This window comes from Chiloscyllium plagiosum, unplaced genomic scaffold (assembly GCF_037043375.1).
Source record: "Chiloscyllium plagiosum isolate Xiang-an unplaced genomic scaffold, Cpla_swu_hap1 HiC_scaffold_32, whole genome shotgun sequence".
Classification (NCBI taxonomy): Eukaryota; Metazoa; Chordata; class Chondrichthyes; order Orectolobiformes; family Hemiscylliidae; genus Chiloscyllium; species Chiloscyllium plagiosum.
This window is the reverse complement of record NW_028270170.1, coordinates 32,404,828-32,420,293: the sequence shown is the minus strand read 5'-3', so window position 1 is coordinate 32,420,293 and position 15,466 is coordinate 32,404,828. Positions and strand designations below refer to the sequence as shown.

The 15,466-nt window shown below is 39.5% G+C and overlaps 1 protein-coding gene across 2 annotated transcripts in view; it reads left to right on the top strand.

The window, feature by feature from the left end:
* The window catches only part of LOC122539973 (uncharacterized), a 49,800-nt gene that overhangs the window by 3,102 nt on the left and 31,232 nt on the right, over positions 1-15,466 (top strand). For both annotated transcript variants that reach the window (XM_043675220.2, XM_043675218.2), the window contains exons 2-3: positions 8,619-8,790; positions 13,716-13,883. In XM_043675220.2, the coding sequence (XP_043531155.2) occupies positions 8,650-8,790; positions 13,716-13,883 (309 nt within the window). In that variant the 5' untranslated portion in view covers positions 8,619-8,649. The remainder of the gene's footprint in view (positions 1-8,618; positions 8,791-13,715; positions 13,884-15,466) is intronic.

The window sequence follows — 15,466 nt, the reverse complement described above, 5'->3', positions numbered from 1 at the left end:
AACAATTTCTGTGTCAATCCTGTTAAACTCCTTCAGAATCTGATCTTTTTTTTAAAATTAAGATCACCTTTCATCCATCTGTACTCTCTAGATTAACTAAATTACTAAATTTCCCAAGATTGGTCAACCCAGAAACAAATGTAGCTATTGTCAAGCAATTTTACAACCTTGAGGTTCCAATAAGTATTTTTTCAAGTAGCTTATGATAGTTTTTGGGTGAATATTAACAATATAAAGTCACCATAGTCTTACCAGAGCAATAGGGCTGCATAGAGAGAGAAAATTGGTGATGGTTTAACCTGAGGGTCACCATGCCTCAGCTGGTGCAGGAATTAAACCCACACTGTTGGTGTCACTCTGCATCACAAACCAGCTAACCAACCAACTCAGCTGAATCAACTCCCACTAACAGAGTCTAACAGGAATCAATGTCACTCAATGATATTAAGATATTGCAGTTACAAAATTAACATTGTTTTACTTCAAAAAGTAATAAATTGATTTAAAGATACATGCACAAAGGATAGATTTCTATGTAGTGGCAACAACAATGTATTTATAAAGCTCAGGAGTCCTTTATCTAATACTTTGGGACCAACCGGTTTTTGGATAAAGGATATTTTCAGTTTTCAAATACACTTACCATTATGGGTCTGGTTTGGTCCTTTGGAAAGATCTTCATTATTTTCCCCAAAAGGTCATTTTTAGCAAGGTCATTGGGGGCATTTAAGAGACTACAGGACATGCATATGGTCACAGAATTTTGAGGGTGCATACATGAGGATCAGTGGTCGGCACAACATTGTGGGCTGAAGGGCCTGTTCTGTGCTGTACTGTTCTATGTTCAAGGTCCAAACAGGCCTAGAAGCTAAGTTTTTTTTTCGAAGGGCCCAAACTCAGCATGTCTACAAGTCCATTCAGGTCTACTTTGAAAAGATCTTCAGGTTTAAAGTCGTCTTGATTTTCAGACTTGCGAATAAAGCACACTTGAACAGTGTAGCATGTTAAATGTAATGAAATGTGGTAAGGATCTTCACAGGACTGTTAACTAAACATAATGTGACACTGAGCTACATAAGGAGATATTAGGTCAGATGACCAAAAGTTTGGTCAAAAAGAAAGGTTTAAAAAGGCTCCACTCACTTCTGCTCTGAAGCTCAGCTCCTTTGTCTGCGTTTGGACCAATTTTGAGTAGCCTGGGCAAGACCCAAACTGAGTGTCAATGCGCTGGTTATTACTGAACCAGTGTCATTTGAAAGCACTGTTAACAAACTTACTTCTACACTGGTGATGGTTAAGAGAAGATTAATGAGTCAGTAATTAGCGAAGTCAGATTGTTCCTGCTTTTTGTAAGTAGGAGATATGTGGACATTTTTTAACATTACTTCTTAAAATTCAGTGTTATAGCCTTGCTGGAACAGCTTGATTAAAGGTGTATAGCCTTTACAGTATTCAGTTCCTACAGCTTTTTCTTGATATCACATGCATCAAATAGAATTGACTGAAGACTGGCATCTGTGATCCTGGGGATCTTAGGCAGAGGCCAAGATGGATCATTAACTCAGCACTCCTGGCTGAAAAGTATTGAAACATTTTCAGGCTTATCTTTTGCTCAATGTTGTGGGCTTTGCAGTGAGGATGGAGTTATTTGTGAAGTTTCTCCTTCCTATTTTTTTTTAAAATTATCCACCATAATTCACAGTTCGATCTGGCAGGGCTGCAGATATGTGTTGGTTGTAGGATCATTTACCTCAGTTTACTGGTTGGAGATTCAAGAACTAGCAGGTACAGTCTCAGAATTTGAGCTAGACTGTTCAGGAGAGGTGTCAGGAAGCACCTCTACACACACCTATGTGAAATTATCCACACACAGCAATTGATTTTGGAACAGTTGTTAGTTTTAAATCTGAGATTTTTTTAAGTGAAGGTATTAATGGACATGGGCTAAAGGCAGGTAGGTATGTGGAGTTTGACCAGCCATTAACTCATTAATTGGCAGAACAAACTCAAAGCACTGAATGGTCTATTCCTCCTGTGTTCCTCTGTTATGCAGCTTTTGAATTTGCTATGTAAATAGTCCTGTAGCATAGCTTCACCCAGGTTGACTAATCCCAGGCCAGAATCCCATCACCAAGTCACCCTTTATTTACATGTGCACAGTACCAGCGAGCTCAGAGCCAGTCCCTAGATTCAGGAGACTGTGAAACTCCTGTTTATTTATTTTTTTTCCTGTTTATATTATATTTTATTAAACAAATTACAAAAACAGTTTACAACAGACAGTTACATTTACAGCTGCATACAAGAGACAGCAATTTTACAAGGGAGAGGAGCAGCAAAGCCAGGCCCCAAACCCTACCGTTCAAACAGTTTACAGGGACATGAGGACAAACCTCAAATCCCAGTTTCACATAAAGATATAAAGAGACAACAGCAATGACAGTTGTACATTACACAGTACTGTTACATACAAAAGTGCAGACAATACAGACTCAGCAAGCCCCCGCCCCTCCCACCCTCCGACCACTAAGGAAGCCCGCCCCTACCCATCTTCCGGTTCTCGGTCCACCCCATGCCCCTTCCAGTTCTCGGTCCGCCCTGACACACCTTTCGACCACCTCTAGGACAGCTCGTCCCGGGAACCCGCCAGGGGTGACAGTGGTGAAACTCCTGTTTGTATCTGTCCACCAGGGCTCCCTAATTGGCCCAGGTTAAAAGCCCCAAACAGGGATCGCCTACTCAATGAGTTCCACCTAGCCAACCTTGTTCTAATCACTACATCCTCCTACACTCTTCATTGATCTGGTAATGGTAGAGTAGGGATCATGCTGGATCTTGAGGTTATAGATCATGGTTGACTATTACTCTGTTGCTGTTGATGGTCCAAAGTACCTCTGTGTTGCCCAGTTTTGAATTGCCACATCTATTTGATAGATATCCCATTTTGTCATAATGCCACACAACAAACGTGAGATGAGCCAAGACTTTGTACACGTTGCAAGGGTTTGTATTACTGGCGTTCTAATCAAGGTTCTTTTAAGGCAGAATATTGAGTGCATCTCATGTTCCTGACATTGAGTTAAGGTTTTATGAGTGCTACAAATGTTTATGCTGCTCCTGCTGCAAACTTGTGAATCTCTAGCGGTGTTCCCAGCATGTGGAAGAGAGCGCTATTCAAATGTTCTTAGTTGTCCTAAAGATGTCAGAATGAAGACTCTATAAAGTTTGTTTTGAAGTGGTTCAGAAATATGCACTAATTAGTGCTCCAAGTAGATTTCACAGCTAAAGGGGCTTTATTGAGAATTTAAAAAGAGCTACTTTAACAACGTGTGATAATATAAACTTTATAACTTTGCTAAATCTTTCAATCCATGAACAGTTATTCTTGGATGCTGCCTGACCTGTGCTTTTCCAGCAACACATTTTCAGCTCTAATCTCCAGCATCTGCAGTCCTCACCTTTCTCCTCAAGATGAAAGGGGCAAGGAGAAACTGATATAAAGAAGTTAAAAGCAAAGTGTGAACTAACCATCTCTGGGAAGAAGGAACATTTAAATATCTGTTTCTTGAAGAGAGAGAAGATTACAGCTGCTTAATAGCCTACTGCCCCATGACAAATGGGCAATTAAGTCTGCCTGAAGAAGTAATGTTCTGAAGTAAAGGGGTTAATTGCAAGAAAAGCTATATTTTAAAGAGTTAGCTAACCTCAAATGTAATGAGGAACAGGGGCGCTACTTCTGATAAGAAGGCAGGCCACAGACATGAGGTCTTCAAAAGTGTAATAAGTGTTGGGAATGAAAGAATCTAATTATTTATCAATAATGTCACACCTAACCTTGAAAGAGAGAAAATTGTAAAAGAATCCAAAAACAGAATTTTGAAGAACAACATTGCACAACGATCGAACCCTGGATACTTCCAGAGGCAGACCACTGTTGGTGGGCTTGTGGCCAAATTCGACCATTAATCAGGTAATAGCCAAGGTTGGGTTTGTGAGCCTTCGCTTGCTCACTTGAAGGGTCTTATTTTGTTTGCTACATGCAATAAAATGTAAGTAATTGTTTTTGTACTTGAGTCTGCAATTTCTTAATAAATAGTCAAATTAAAGGTAACTTGTTTGCTCATGATGTTGGCTGGCCAGCATTTATTGCCTGTCCTTAGTGTCCTTGAGAAGGTGGTGGTGAGCTGTCTTGTTGAACCACTCCATTCCATGTGCTGTAGGCTGACCCACAATGTCTTCCTGGAGGAAATTCCAGAATTTTGACCTACAGACTTGTAAGGAACAGTAAGGAACAGGCCCTGAAGAAGGGCCTGTGCCCGAAACATCGAATCTCCTGTTCCCTTGATGCTGCCTGACCTGCTGTGCTGTTCCAGCAATAAAGTTTCAACTTTGATCTCCAGCATCTGCAGACCTCACTTTCTCCACAGTAATATATTTCCAAGTCAGAATGGTGAGCTTCTTGGAAGAAGTATGCATGTGGTGGTGTTTCCAGTTATCTGCTGCACTTGTCCTTCTCGATGGAAGTGGTTGTGGGTTTGGAAGGTGCTATTTAAGGATCTCTGGTGAATTTCTGCAGTGCATCTTATAGATAACACACGCAGCTGCTACTGAGCATTGATGTTGGATCAATGTGGCACCAGGCAAGTGGGGAGTGCAACATCACACTCCTGACTTGAGCTTTTTAGATGGGGGACAGACTGTTGGGAATCAGGAGATGAATTATTCATCCAGGTATTCTTAGCCCCTGACCTATTCTTGAAGCACTGTGTTTATGTGGCAAGTCCAGTTGAGTTTCTGGTCAATGGTAACCTAAGGATGTTGATGGTGGGGCATTCAGTGATGGTACAACCATTGAATGTCAAGAGGCAGTGGTATGCTCCCACTCACCTGGTCAGCCACATTTTTCTTTGTTCCTTGTTTTTGTTTGTTTTGTTTCTTCATTTCTCTTTTATATTAAAGTTCACCTTTTCTTCTTTTCTGTGGCTGAGGTAGAGTAAGATGGTTGCGGGGGCCTGTTGTGGCAGCGGCAGAGTGATGGATCCAGATGTCCATTCCTTGTGGCCACAGTGGGCACAGCTTTATTGTCAGTGGGTCTGTTTCATTCTTACTGGCCAGTGATGTAGCAGTTTGTGGGAGTTATAATGGTGGCGGCATGGTGGTTCTGGATAGTTCCTCGTGGCTATGCCAGAAGTGGCAGTGGCTTCATCATCCCCCACTTGGTAAGTCTGGTCTATCCCTTATTGCTGTGGCAGCTTTGCAGTGGCTTTGGTGTCTGTATCTGCAGTGGCTGCATGGTGGGTACTGTCCAGATATCCTTGCTTTAGCAACTTCAGGGGTGTCTTTGGCTGCATCCCGCAGCAATTCCATAAACCCAGATTGCCATGTGGGCACCAAGCGATGAACTTTGTCCTAACTTTGTTTCAATTATTTCTTTTTATAATTTCTGTAATTAAAATGGTACCGAATTATGGCAATGCATGCACATCTCACTGCATTTTCATAAATACAAGTAACAATAAATTGCTATTCTGTTCTTAGTGGTGATGTTATTGCCTGGCATTTGTGTGGTATGAATGTTACTTGCCACTTGTCATTCCATGCCTGGATATTGTCCAGATCTTGTTGCATTTGAACATGGACTGCTTCAATATCTGAGGAGTTGTGAATGGTGCTGAACCATTGTGAATGGTGAGATGTCCTAAGCCCAGCAAGTTTGTTGCTGATACTCATTGATTCCAATTTTGCTAGGGCTCCTTGATGCCACACTCGGTCAAATGCCTTCCTGTTGAAGACTGTTGTTCTGACCTCTCCTCTGGACTTCAGTTCTTTTGTCCATGTTCAAACCAAGGTTATAATGAAGTCAGGAGCTGAGTGTCCTAATGGAACCCAAATTGGGCATGAGTGAGCAACATATTGCTCAGGAGGTGCTTTACTGATAATGGAGAATGGGCTGGTAATTGGCTGGGTTGGATTTGTCTTGCTCTTCTTGTACAGGATGTACTTGTCCAAGCTCCTCAACTAGGAGATGCGGGTTTAAGTTTCACTTCAAACGTGTCTTAAGATGTCTGAACAAATTGAATAAAAGACATACGTAAACAAGGATTCTTGTGGTTCAGTCGTGGTGTCCTTTCCATTTAACCAAGAGACCTGGATTGAATTGATCAGTGCATTGAGTATAGGAGTTGGAAGGGTACGTGAATAAGAAGGATTTAGAGGGATATGGGCCGAGTGCTGGCAAATGGGACTAGATTAATTTAGGATACCTGGTCGGCATGGATGAGTTAAACCGAAGAGTCTTGTTTCCGTGCTGTATATCTTTATGACTCTATGGTGTTGAGTACTGCCTGTTCCAGAGTTGTGCAATAACATCTGAATGGGTTAATTAGAAAATATCCAGGAAACATTCTTTACCACAATCATTGGAGTATCAGTTTCACACAGTACAAATAGGACCATGATGTTCTTCTAGTAACCAGTTTGATTAGTTTTGTCAGACATCTGTCTTGGTTACAGTCATTAGCAGGTGTCATCCAAAATTTGCAATAAACTACTGAAGCTTTGTTATGCTTGTTTTCTATTTAGCTCTGAGATTATAAACATTGCAAAATCAGTAATTTTGCTCTTTATGTTCTGAATTTGTGGAAGGCAGAACTCCAAAATGGTATGTACTCAAATGCACCCATAATTCTATACTTTGAGCTCCCAAATACAATAAATACCGAAACTAACTAAAGGATCAGTCATTTGGCATCTTAAATTACAAAGCTGATACTTTTTGTTTTAAAATGTTTCCTTAAGGTGAAGAGGTATAGTGATCAATCTAAACTCTGCCCAGAGACAAGCCCGTGTGATTTGTTTGTTGTGGTAAAAGGCCCAGACCATGGCTACAAAATATCAAGTTTTAGTTTTGTATCTTGATACAAAAGAGGAGTAACTAGTTTTCTGGGTACAGTGATCCACAGGGCTGGACCAAAACAGTTATTTTCCTCTGATTTGCACAGCAATATCGTGTTGGATCAGCCACTAATAAGGATTCAGATATGAATTGGTTTCCTGCTTGAAAAGATGGGATTTGTGAAAATTTAAGGTCAAAACAGTTGTTTGAGTGCCTTGCTGTTGGAATTTGTCTTTGGAGTTCTCAAAAAATGAGTAGAGTGGCTTTCAGAGGACATTGGAAGACTCGCTGTGATGTTGCAGGCAGAAGTGTGGGACAAAATCATCAAGGCTGCAAAATTACACGGAGGGTGACATAACATACAAACAAGCTGTAATGTATTTGATATGTAAGTTAACAGTGAAAATCGTAACAGTCTAAACTGTGAATGGTGGTGATCTTCGCAACCAAGCTTTTTGAATTTTAAAGTTGATAGCACCTTGATTATATTAGTATTCAAACTTGCTATCTTTTTTGATAATGATATTTGATTGATATCTAAGAAAATGATGCACCATTACCAGAAATGCAGTAAAGTAGCCAACATAATTAGTTTAATACAGTAATCTAATACTATGTGGGCCTATTTAACATTAATTTCTTGACCTGAGCTGCAACAAAATGAATCGAAGGACAATAACAAAAGATGGATTTTATGCTTTTTGAGTAAAATTGGAGAAGTTAGAACACTTGTCCAGGATTTGAACCTGAAATTTAATTGAAATTTAACTGAAATTTGATATTTAATAGTTCAGCCAAGCTTTTTTTTTACAGCAAGTTTTGGTCAATTAAATGATGAGTAGTTACAGCCACAGAAGTATTGTAAAGCTACTTTGATAATCCAAATTTTGCAACTGTAATGGTAGCAAAAAATGATAGCAAGGTTTGGCTGTCATCACACTGTAAAACCAATGAGTTCTGATGTCTGTAGTGTTCTATGTGATGTGCCTTTGAAGTCTTCCCAGTCTCTCAATTTCTGCTTGACAACCTCTAGATTTGTGTAATAAATTTTATATTTGAAAAATACCATTTCTCTCTCAGATTAAAAATACCATAAATTAAATGAGCTTGTAAAAGATTTTATAATAGCTACCATAACCCATGTATATGTCCAAACATTTACTCTAATACTTAAAACAGTGATTGATAAGACCTGATTCTTGCACACTAATTTTTACCAACATTGTGGCTGGTAGCTCTGTGATATCACTATCAATAGGCATGAGGGATCCCTCTCTGGTTAGTGCTAGAATGAAATGAATGTCAGGAAAGGTGAAATCCACAGGCACAGCTAGCAAGGTATTCATGGACTGTAGCATGAGCATTACTTTGCCATTGTTTTCAAAATCCAAGTCTTGTTTAGTCTAATCAACTCCTAGTACATGAGCGTTTGAATCCATAATAACAAAGCAAATAAAGTAACAAATTAATTGCTAAGGTGAACAGCTAGGAAAACCGCATTTCACCCCAGTTTGTCTACTTGATAACCATAAAGTTTTCTTCATTTCAACTGGCTAAACAATATCCATACAACTTAAGCCAACACAACTGGAACCATTTGTAAACTGTTTGTAGAACAGAACATCAAGTTCAGGTTACCTCTTTGATGGTCAGTTTCACGTGAATTCACAATTGAATGTGTTGACCTGTAAGTTTTTTACACAGTTGACCTATTTCTTTTCAGAAAATCTTCAAGGACATTTGAACCACAGAAGATGCCACACAGGTGCTTGGTGCAAGGGTATGAAAATGGCACAGTAAAGAATTGTTTCATTTCTGGCAAGACATTTTACTTGGATCTTCCAAATAATAAAAACTCAAAGTACCTGGAGGACATTGTAAAGAAATTGGGAGGGGTATGTACATCTGAAACTTCCCATTAACCCTGTTATTGCCTTTTAAAATATTTTGACCAACTATATAAGAATATTCCAACTATCCTTAACAATTTCATTACAAATAAGGAATTGGTTTGATTGAAATTTAATAATTGCATGTCATACTGTTTCCGTGCAGTTTCACAGTAAGCTTTAGGTTAAATAGTTAATCAAGAAAGTTGCAAATAAAACGATATTTTCAAACTAGACTTGAAGAGACTTGAGCTCTTGAGAGATGCTGTGCATAAGTACACAAAATAAACCCAGAACAATTACGAATTAAGTAATGGAGGGTAGGACAAGAAGACACCGGTTCTAATCAATAGAAATTTAATACCAATGACAGCAAATGTTTAAGATAGACTGATCCGTGAAATGGGCTTCTAATCAACATAGTTTAAATTAATTTGATTCCATTATGATGAATGTTCTCTCCTGTTTATGTGGATGAGTTAAAGTGAATTGAAAGTCCTCCTTCATCCACTTCCAGCTTCTGATAACTGGGAGCAATAAGTATAAATGATAGTAAAATGACAGACAGGTCTGTTGATTTTTTTTTCTCTTTAAAATCAACCTGTTCAGTCATGTTATGACATACCCCTGGAGCAGGTGAGATTTCTGACATTCTGGCCCAGAGGTGAGGAGAGTACTCATTTGCCACTTGAGACCTTTGTACAGCCAACATTTTGATCCCTGGGTTGGACTTGAACCAACAACCTTTCAGTTAGTAGCCAAACATTGTAATCAATGGCCAGGCCAGGTGTCAGAACTCTTGGTGAGAGAGCACTTCAGTGATAATGATCACAGCTCCCTGACCTTTATTGCAGGCATGGAGAGGGATAGGAGCAGACGTTATGGGAAAGTATTTAATTGGGGGAGGGAATAGCACTTCTATTAAGCGTCTAAATTGGGAACAGATGTTCTCAGGAAAATGCATGACAGAAATATAGAGGTTGCTTAGGGAGCACTTGCTGAGAGAGTTGGATAGGTTTGTCCCACTGAGGCAAAGAAGGAATTGTAGGGTGAAGGAACCTTGGCTGACAAGGGATGTAGAACATCTAGTCAAGAGGAAGAAGGAAGCTTATTTAAGGTTGAGGAGGCAAGGATCAGACTGGGCTTAAGAGGATTATAAGGTAGCCAAGAAGGAACTGAAGATTGGACTTACGAAAGCTAGAAGGGAGCGTGAAAAAGCTTTAGTGGGTAGTATTAAGGAAAATCCTAAGGCATTCTACACTTGTGAGTAGCAAGAGGATGACCATAGGGAGGATAGGGTTGATCAGGGATAGTGGAGGGAACCTGTGCCTGGAGTCGAAGGTGGTAGGGTAGGTCTTTAATGAATAGTTTGCTTCAGTATTCAGTACTGAGAGGAAGTTTCCTCATTTGAGGACAGACTGAAACAGGCTTATATAATCGAACAGGTTGATGTCAAGAAGGAGAATGTGCTGAAAAATTTGAAAAACATAAGAATAGATGAGTCCCCTTGGCCAGCCAGGATAGTACCAACGTTGCTACAGGAAGCAAGGGAAGAGATTGCCGTGCCATTGGCAGTGATCTTTGCGTCCTCACTGTCCACTAGAGTAATGCCAAATGATTGGAGGGTGGCAGATGTTATTCCCTTGTTTAAGAAAGGGAATAAGGATAATCCTGGGAATTACAGACCAGTCAGTCTTAGATCAGTGGTTGACAAACTTTTGGAGAGGGTTCTGAGAGACAGGATTTCTGATTACTTGGAAAACTATAGTTTGATGAGGCTTTGTGAGGGGCAGGTCATGCCTCAAGCCTTATTGAAATTTTTGATGTTAAAAATCACACAACACCAGGTTATAGTCCAACAGATTGATTTGGAGGCACTAGCGTTTGGAGCGCTTGTGCTTCCTGGTAAACCTGTTGGACTATAACCTGGTGTTGTGTGATTTTTTTTAAACTTTGTACACCCCAGTCCAACACCGGCGCCTCCAAATCATGAATTCTGTGAGGATATGACAAAACACATTGTTGAAGGTAGAGCAGTGGATGTGGTGGACATGGATTTTAGCAAGGTATTTGATAAGCTTCCCCATCATAGGCTCATTCAGAAAGTAAGGAGGCATATGATACAGGGAAGCTTTGCTGTCTGGATACAGAATTGGTTGGCCCATCGAAGACAAACGGTGATAATAGATGGAAAGTATTTAGACTGGATCTCGGTGACCAGTGGTGTTCCAAAGGGATCTGTTCTGGGATTTGTGATATTTATAAGTGATTTGGATGAGGAAGTGGAAGGTTGGCTTAGTAAGTTTGCCAATGGCAAGAAGGTTGGTGGAGTGGTGGATAGCGTGGAGGGCAGTTATAGGTTGCAGCTGGACTTTGACAGGATGCAGAACTGGGCTGATAAGTGGCAGATGGAGTTCAACCTGGAAAAGTGTAAAGTGATTCATTTTGGAATGTCAAATTTGAATGCAGAATACAGGATTAAAGGCAGGATTCTTGGCAGTGTAGAGGAACAGAGGGATCTTGGGGTCCACGTCCATAGATTTCTCAAAGCTGCCTGGTAGGGTTGTTAAGCCATATGGTGTGTTGGTTTTCATTAGCAGCGGGATTGAGTTTAAGAGCCGCGAGATTGTGCTGCAGCTCTTTTAAAGCCCTGGTTAGACCACACTTGGAATATTGTGTTCAGTTCTGGTTGTCTCATTATAGGAAGGATGTGGAAGCTTTAGAGAAGGTGCAGAGAAGATTCACCAGGATGCTGCCTGGACTAGAGGGTATGGAGTGTACGAGATGATGAGGCATAGATAGAGTGAATAATTAGATACTTTTTCCCAGGGCAGAAATGGCTATCACAAGGGGGCATAATTTTAGTGATAGGAGGAAGGTATAGGGGAAATGTCAGAGGTAGGTTCTTTACACAGAGAATGGTGGGTGCATGGAATGCGCTACTAGCAGTGGTAGTAGAGTTAGATACATTAGAGCTATTTAAGCAATTCTTGGATAGGCACGTGGATGATAGTAAAATGTAGGGTGCGTCAGTTACTTCGATCGTAGAGTAGGATAAAAGGTCAGCACAACACCAAGGGTTAAAGAGCCTGTACTGTTCTATGTTCTAATTGCACCTCATTGACTGCCATGGAGGGTTAGGTGAATTAATGCTTTTCCCAGAAACAAGGGAAAACGAGAGCTTTAAATGAATTCAGTAAGTCAGTGTTTAAAGAAAAATGTCAAATTCTGGATGTGTTTACTTTAATTGTGTGTAAAGTCATTAAGTTTTTAAGTTTTGAATTATATACAGAAGATATGGTGTATTAAAAAAAATTATTGAAGGAATTTTAAAATTCTGTCTTAGGAATATCATTAATCTCATTGCTAAACTGAAAATTTAACAATCTAAGGCCTTCAAAAGAAAAAGTGAAGGAAAAGATGGGTTTGGATCGGTCACTCCATCATTATGTTCTTGTATATAGAAGTAGAAGAATTAAGTTGTCAGAACTGAATTTTCATTCTAATCATTATTCTTCGATTCGGAGATGCCGGTGTTGGACTGGGGTGTACAAAGTTAAAAATCACACAACACCAGGTTATAGTCCAACAGGTTTAATTGGAAGCACACTAGCTTTCGGAGCGACGCTCCTTCATCAGGTGATTGTGGAGGGCTCGATCGTAACACAGAATTTATAGCAAAAATTTGCAGTGTGATGTAACTGAAATTATACATTGAAGAATTGATTGTCTGTTAAGCCTTTCATCTGTTAGAATACAGTGATAGTTTCACTTCTTTCATGTGTAAATCACAAAACCCTTTTTTTTAAAAGTTGCATTCTCAGGTTAGCTGTTAACAATGGTGATAGCTAGACAATGTGTTGAAGGTGTTAGCCCCCTGTGTTCTCTGTCTATGACCTGATGGTTAGATTGATTCCAATCTAAAAAGTGAAATAACAGAGTTTTACATAACTTCATGCAGTTTTTGAGCTCAGAGTTCGACATGAATCTATGTGGTTTTTGAGCAAAGTGCAATGTAACTTTGTACCAAAAAAATTCACCACACACAAAATATGTGTGTGCATGTGGGTCTTTGTCTGTCTGGGGTGGGGGTTGTGAGTGTGACAAAGTGTGTGTGTGTGTAGTGAGTGTTATTCTTCGAAGATTGTTTAGGTTTGGATGTTTAAAATTGGGGATATTTGATGTTACAACGAAATCTATACATAAAAATATTTAAGTATCTCTCAGGAGATACCATAACTGAACATATGATGTTTGAAAAATAATTTTAGGAACCCTTCAATGTCTCTTACTAAAATTACCTGTTGCAATTATAACAAATCTAGAAACAGAAGCTCTGAATTTTTTCACATTATCAACTCTGACTACTGCGGCTTGAAGACTTCCTTGAAAGCGAAGCTGGTTTGTCCAGCAAGTAGTTGAAATACAATTCAAAAAGTTGATAAGTTGGAAGTTGTTACCTGCCCTTTTAATTTTACTTGAATTATTGAAAATACTATTATGGGAGCTGCAATTTAACTCTGTCACATTGGAGTGGTAGGATTAGGAAGATAAGAACAGGTTTTTCAGATTTTCTGTTAATGTTGTGCAGTGACTTCCCATCAAATCTATCTGCAAACGTTAACTGATGCGATCCCAAGTGCTCTTTACAAATATAAAAGCCGTTTTTCTTCTCTTTTCCTAACAGTACAGCATTTGCTTTCCAATATTTCGTCCATCACTGAGCTACCTATACTGAATCTAATAAGAGGGGGTTGTAATGCAATATTTTTAAATCTTTCAATGAAAACGTATTCAAGGCAAATGTAAAGTTACTTATCTGGGGTTTATCGTGAGTTTTCTGGGATTTTATATTTAATGAGTAAAGTTTTCATTATGATTTTTCTGATTCACATTTTTTCCTTTTAGTACTTTTCTCCTTTCTATTTCAGACAATAGAAAGTTTTCTCAGTAAAGAAGTGAGTTATGTGATTTCCAACAGCAGAGAGGCAAAGCTGCAGAATGCATCCGTCAATTTAACACCTATTCCAAACAGAGAGCGTATAAAAAACAATCCAGTTGGTACCCCTCAATCTGTCAGTCCCAGAAATAGCCAGATGGTAAGTGAGCAAACTAGAAATGGTACATTTTGCATATTTATGTTCTGCTGTATAAGGTGCTGAATGTAATTTGATGATGTCTACTAAGCTGAGAGTTTTGTTTTAGATCCTCTTAGTGCTACTCAAAATAATTGGCAATTCATTTTGGCTGAGTTTGTTGCTTAGGCAGCAAATTAGCTGATCGCATTTGAGATTAACTTCTGTGTTCTGTAGGACCTTAAATAATCAATGAGCAACAGTTTCTTGGGGGCTTTCACTCCTAGAAAGATGAGGATGAGAAATTTAATTGGCCTTATTAGCCTAATGTTTGAGTCAGTGCCTTATCAACCTGGTATTGGAGTGGTGCTTGGATGCGTAGCACTCTTTACATTCAAGAATGGGAACTCTGCCTGCCATTGGGAGTCGTTCCGTTAGTTTAAGAGAATCCCATATACGGAGCATAGGAGTATGTTTGTCTCTGTGTATTTTAAGGGATGATGTACAGTCAGGCATGGGTATCCTCAATCCCATGATGTTGCATTAGACCGAAACAAATGTGTTGAATTATAGCTGCACCTAATTTTCCTGGATCAATCAGTTCAACAGGGATAAGTCATTGAACTTGGGGGAACTTTGTAATTTGTGGTACTAACGAATGGGCTGCAAGGCCTTCGGGATCTTTTTAAGTAAATAAAACCTGTGATGGTGGTGACTGGAGAGGCAGTGACACATGAAACGAAAAATTATTAACCTTGCAGAAATTAATTTGGTTTGTTATTAGCTTGCATAAACTGCTTCTGTCTGTAAGATTTCTCTTTCATTGTGACAAATAACACAAATGGGAATTTGAGATGGATCTGATTTTAGTTTTATTATAAATTAGGAATTATATTTAGAATCAAAATTTGAGTGAAAATGACAAGGACGTATGGTATCCTGAACTCTACATCTTAACTGCTTTCAATAACTGGGACTGAATAACTTTGTCTGCAGTGATGTTATACAGTCATAGAGTCTTAGAGATGTGCAGCACGGAAACAGACCCTTCGGTCCAACCCGTCCATGCTGACCAGATATCCCAACCCAATCTAGTCCCGCCTGCCAGCACCCGGTCCATATCGCTCCAAACCCTTCCTATTCATATACTCATCCAAATGCCTCTTAAATGTTGCAATTGTACCAGCCTCCATTACTTCCTCTGGCAGCTCATTCCATTCACCTACCACCCTCTGTGTGAAAAAGTTGCCCCTTAGGTCTTTTTATACCTTTCTCCTCTCACCCTCAACCTATGCCCTCTAGTTCTGGACTCCCCAATCCCAGGGAAAAGACTTTGTCTATTTATCCTATCCATGCCCCTCATAATTTTGTAAACCTCTATAAGGTCACCCCTCAGCCTCCGACACTCCAGGGAAAACAGCCCCATCCTGTTCTATAGCTCAATTTCTCTAATCCTGGCAATATCCTTGTAAATCTTTTTTGAACCCTTTCAGGTTTCACAACATCTTTCCAATAGGAAGGAGACCAGAATTGCACGCAATATTCCAACAGTGGCCTAACCAATGTCCTGTACAGTTGCAACATGACCTCCCAACTTCTGTACTCAA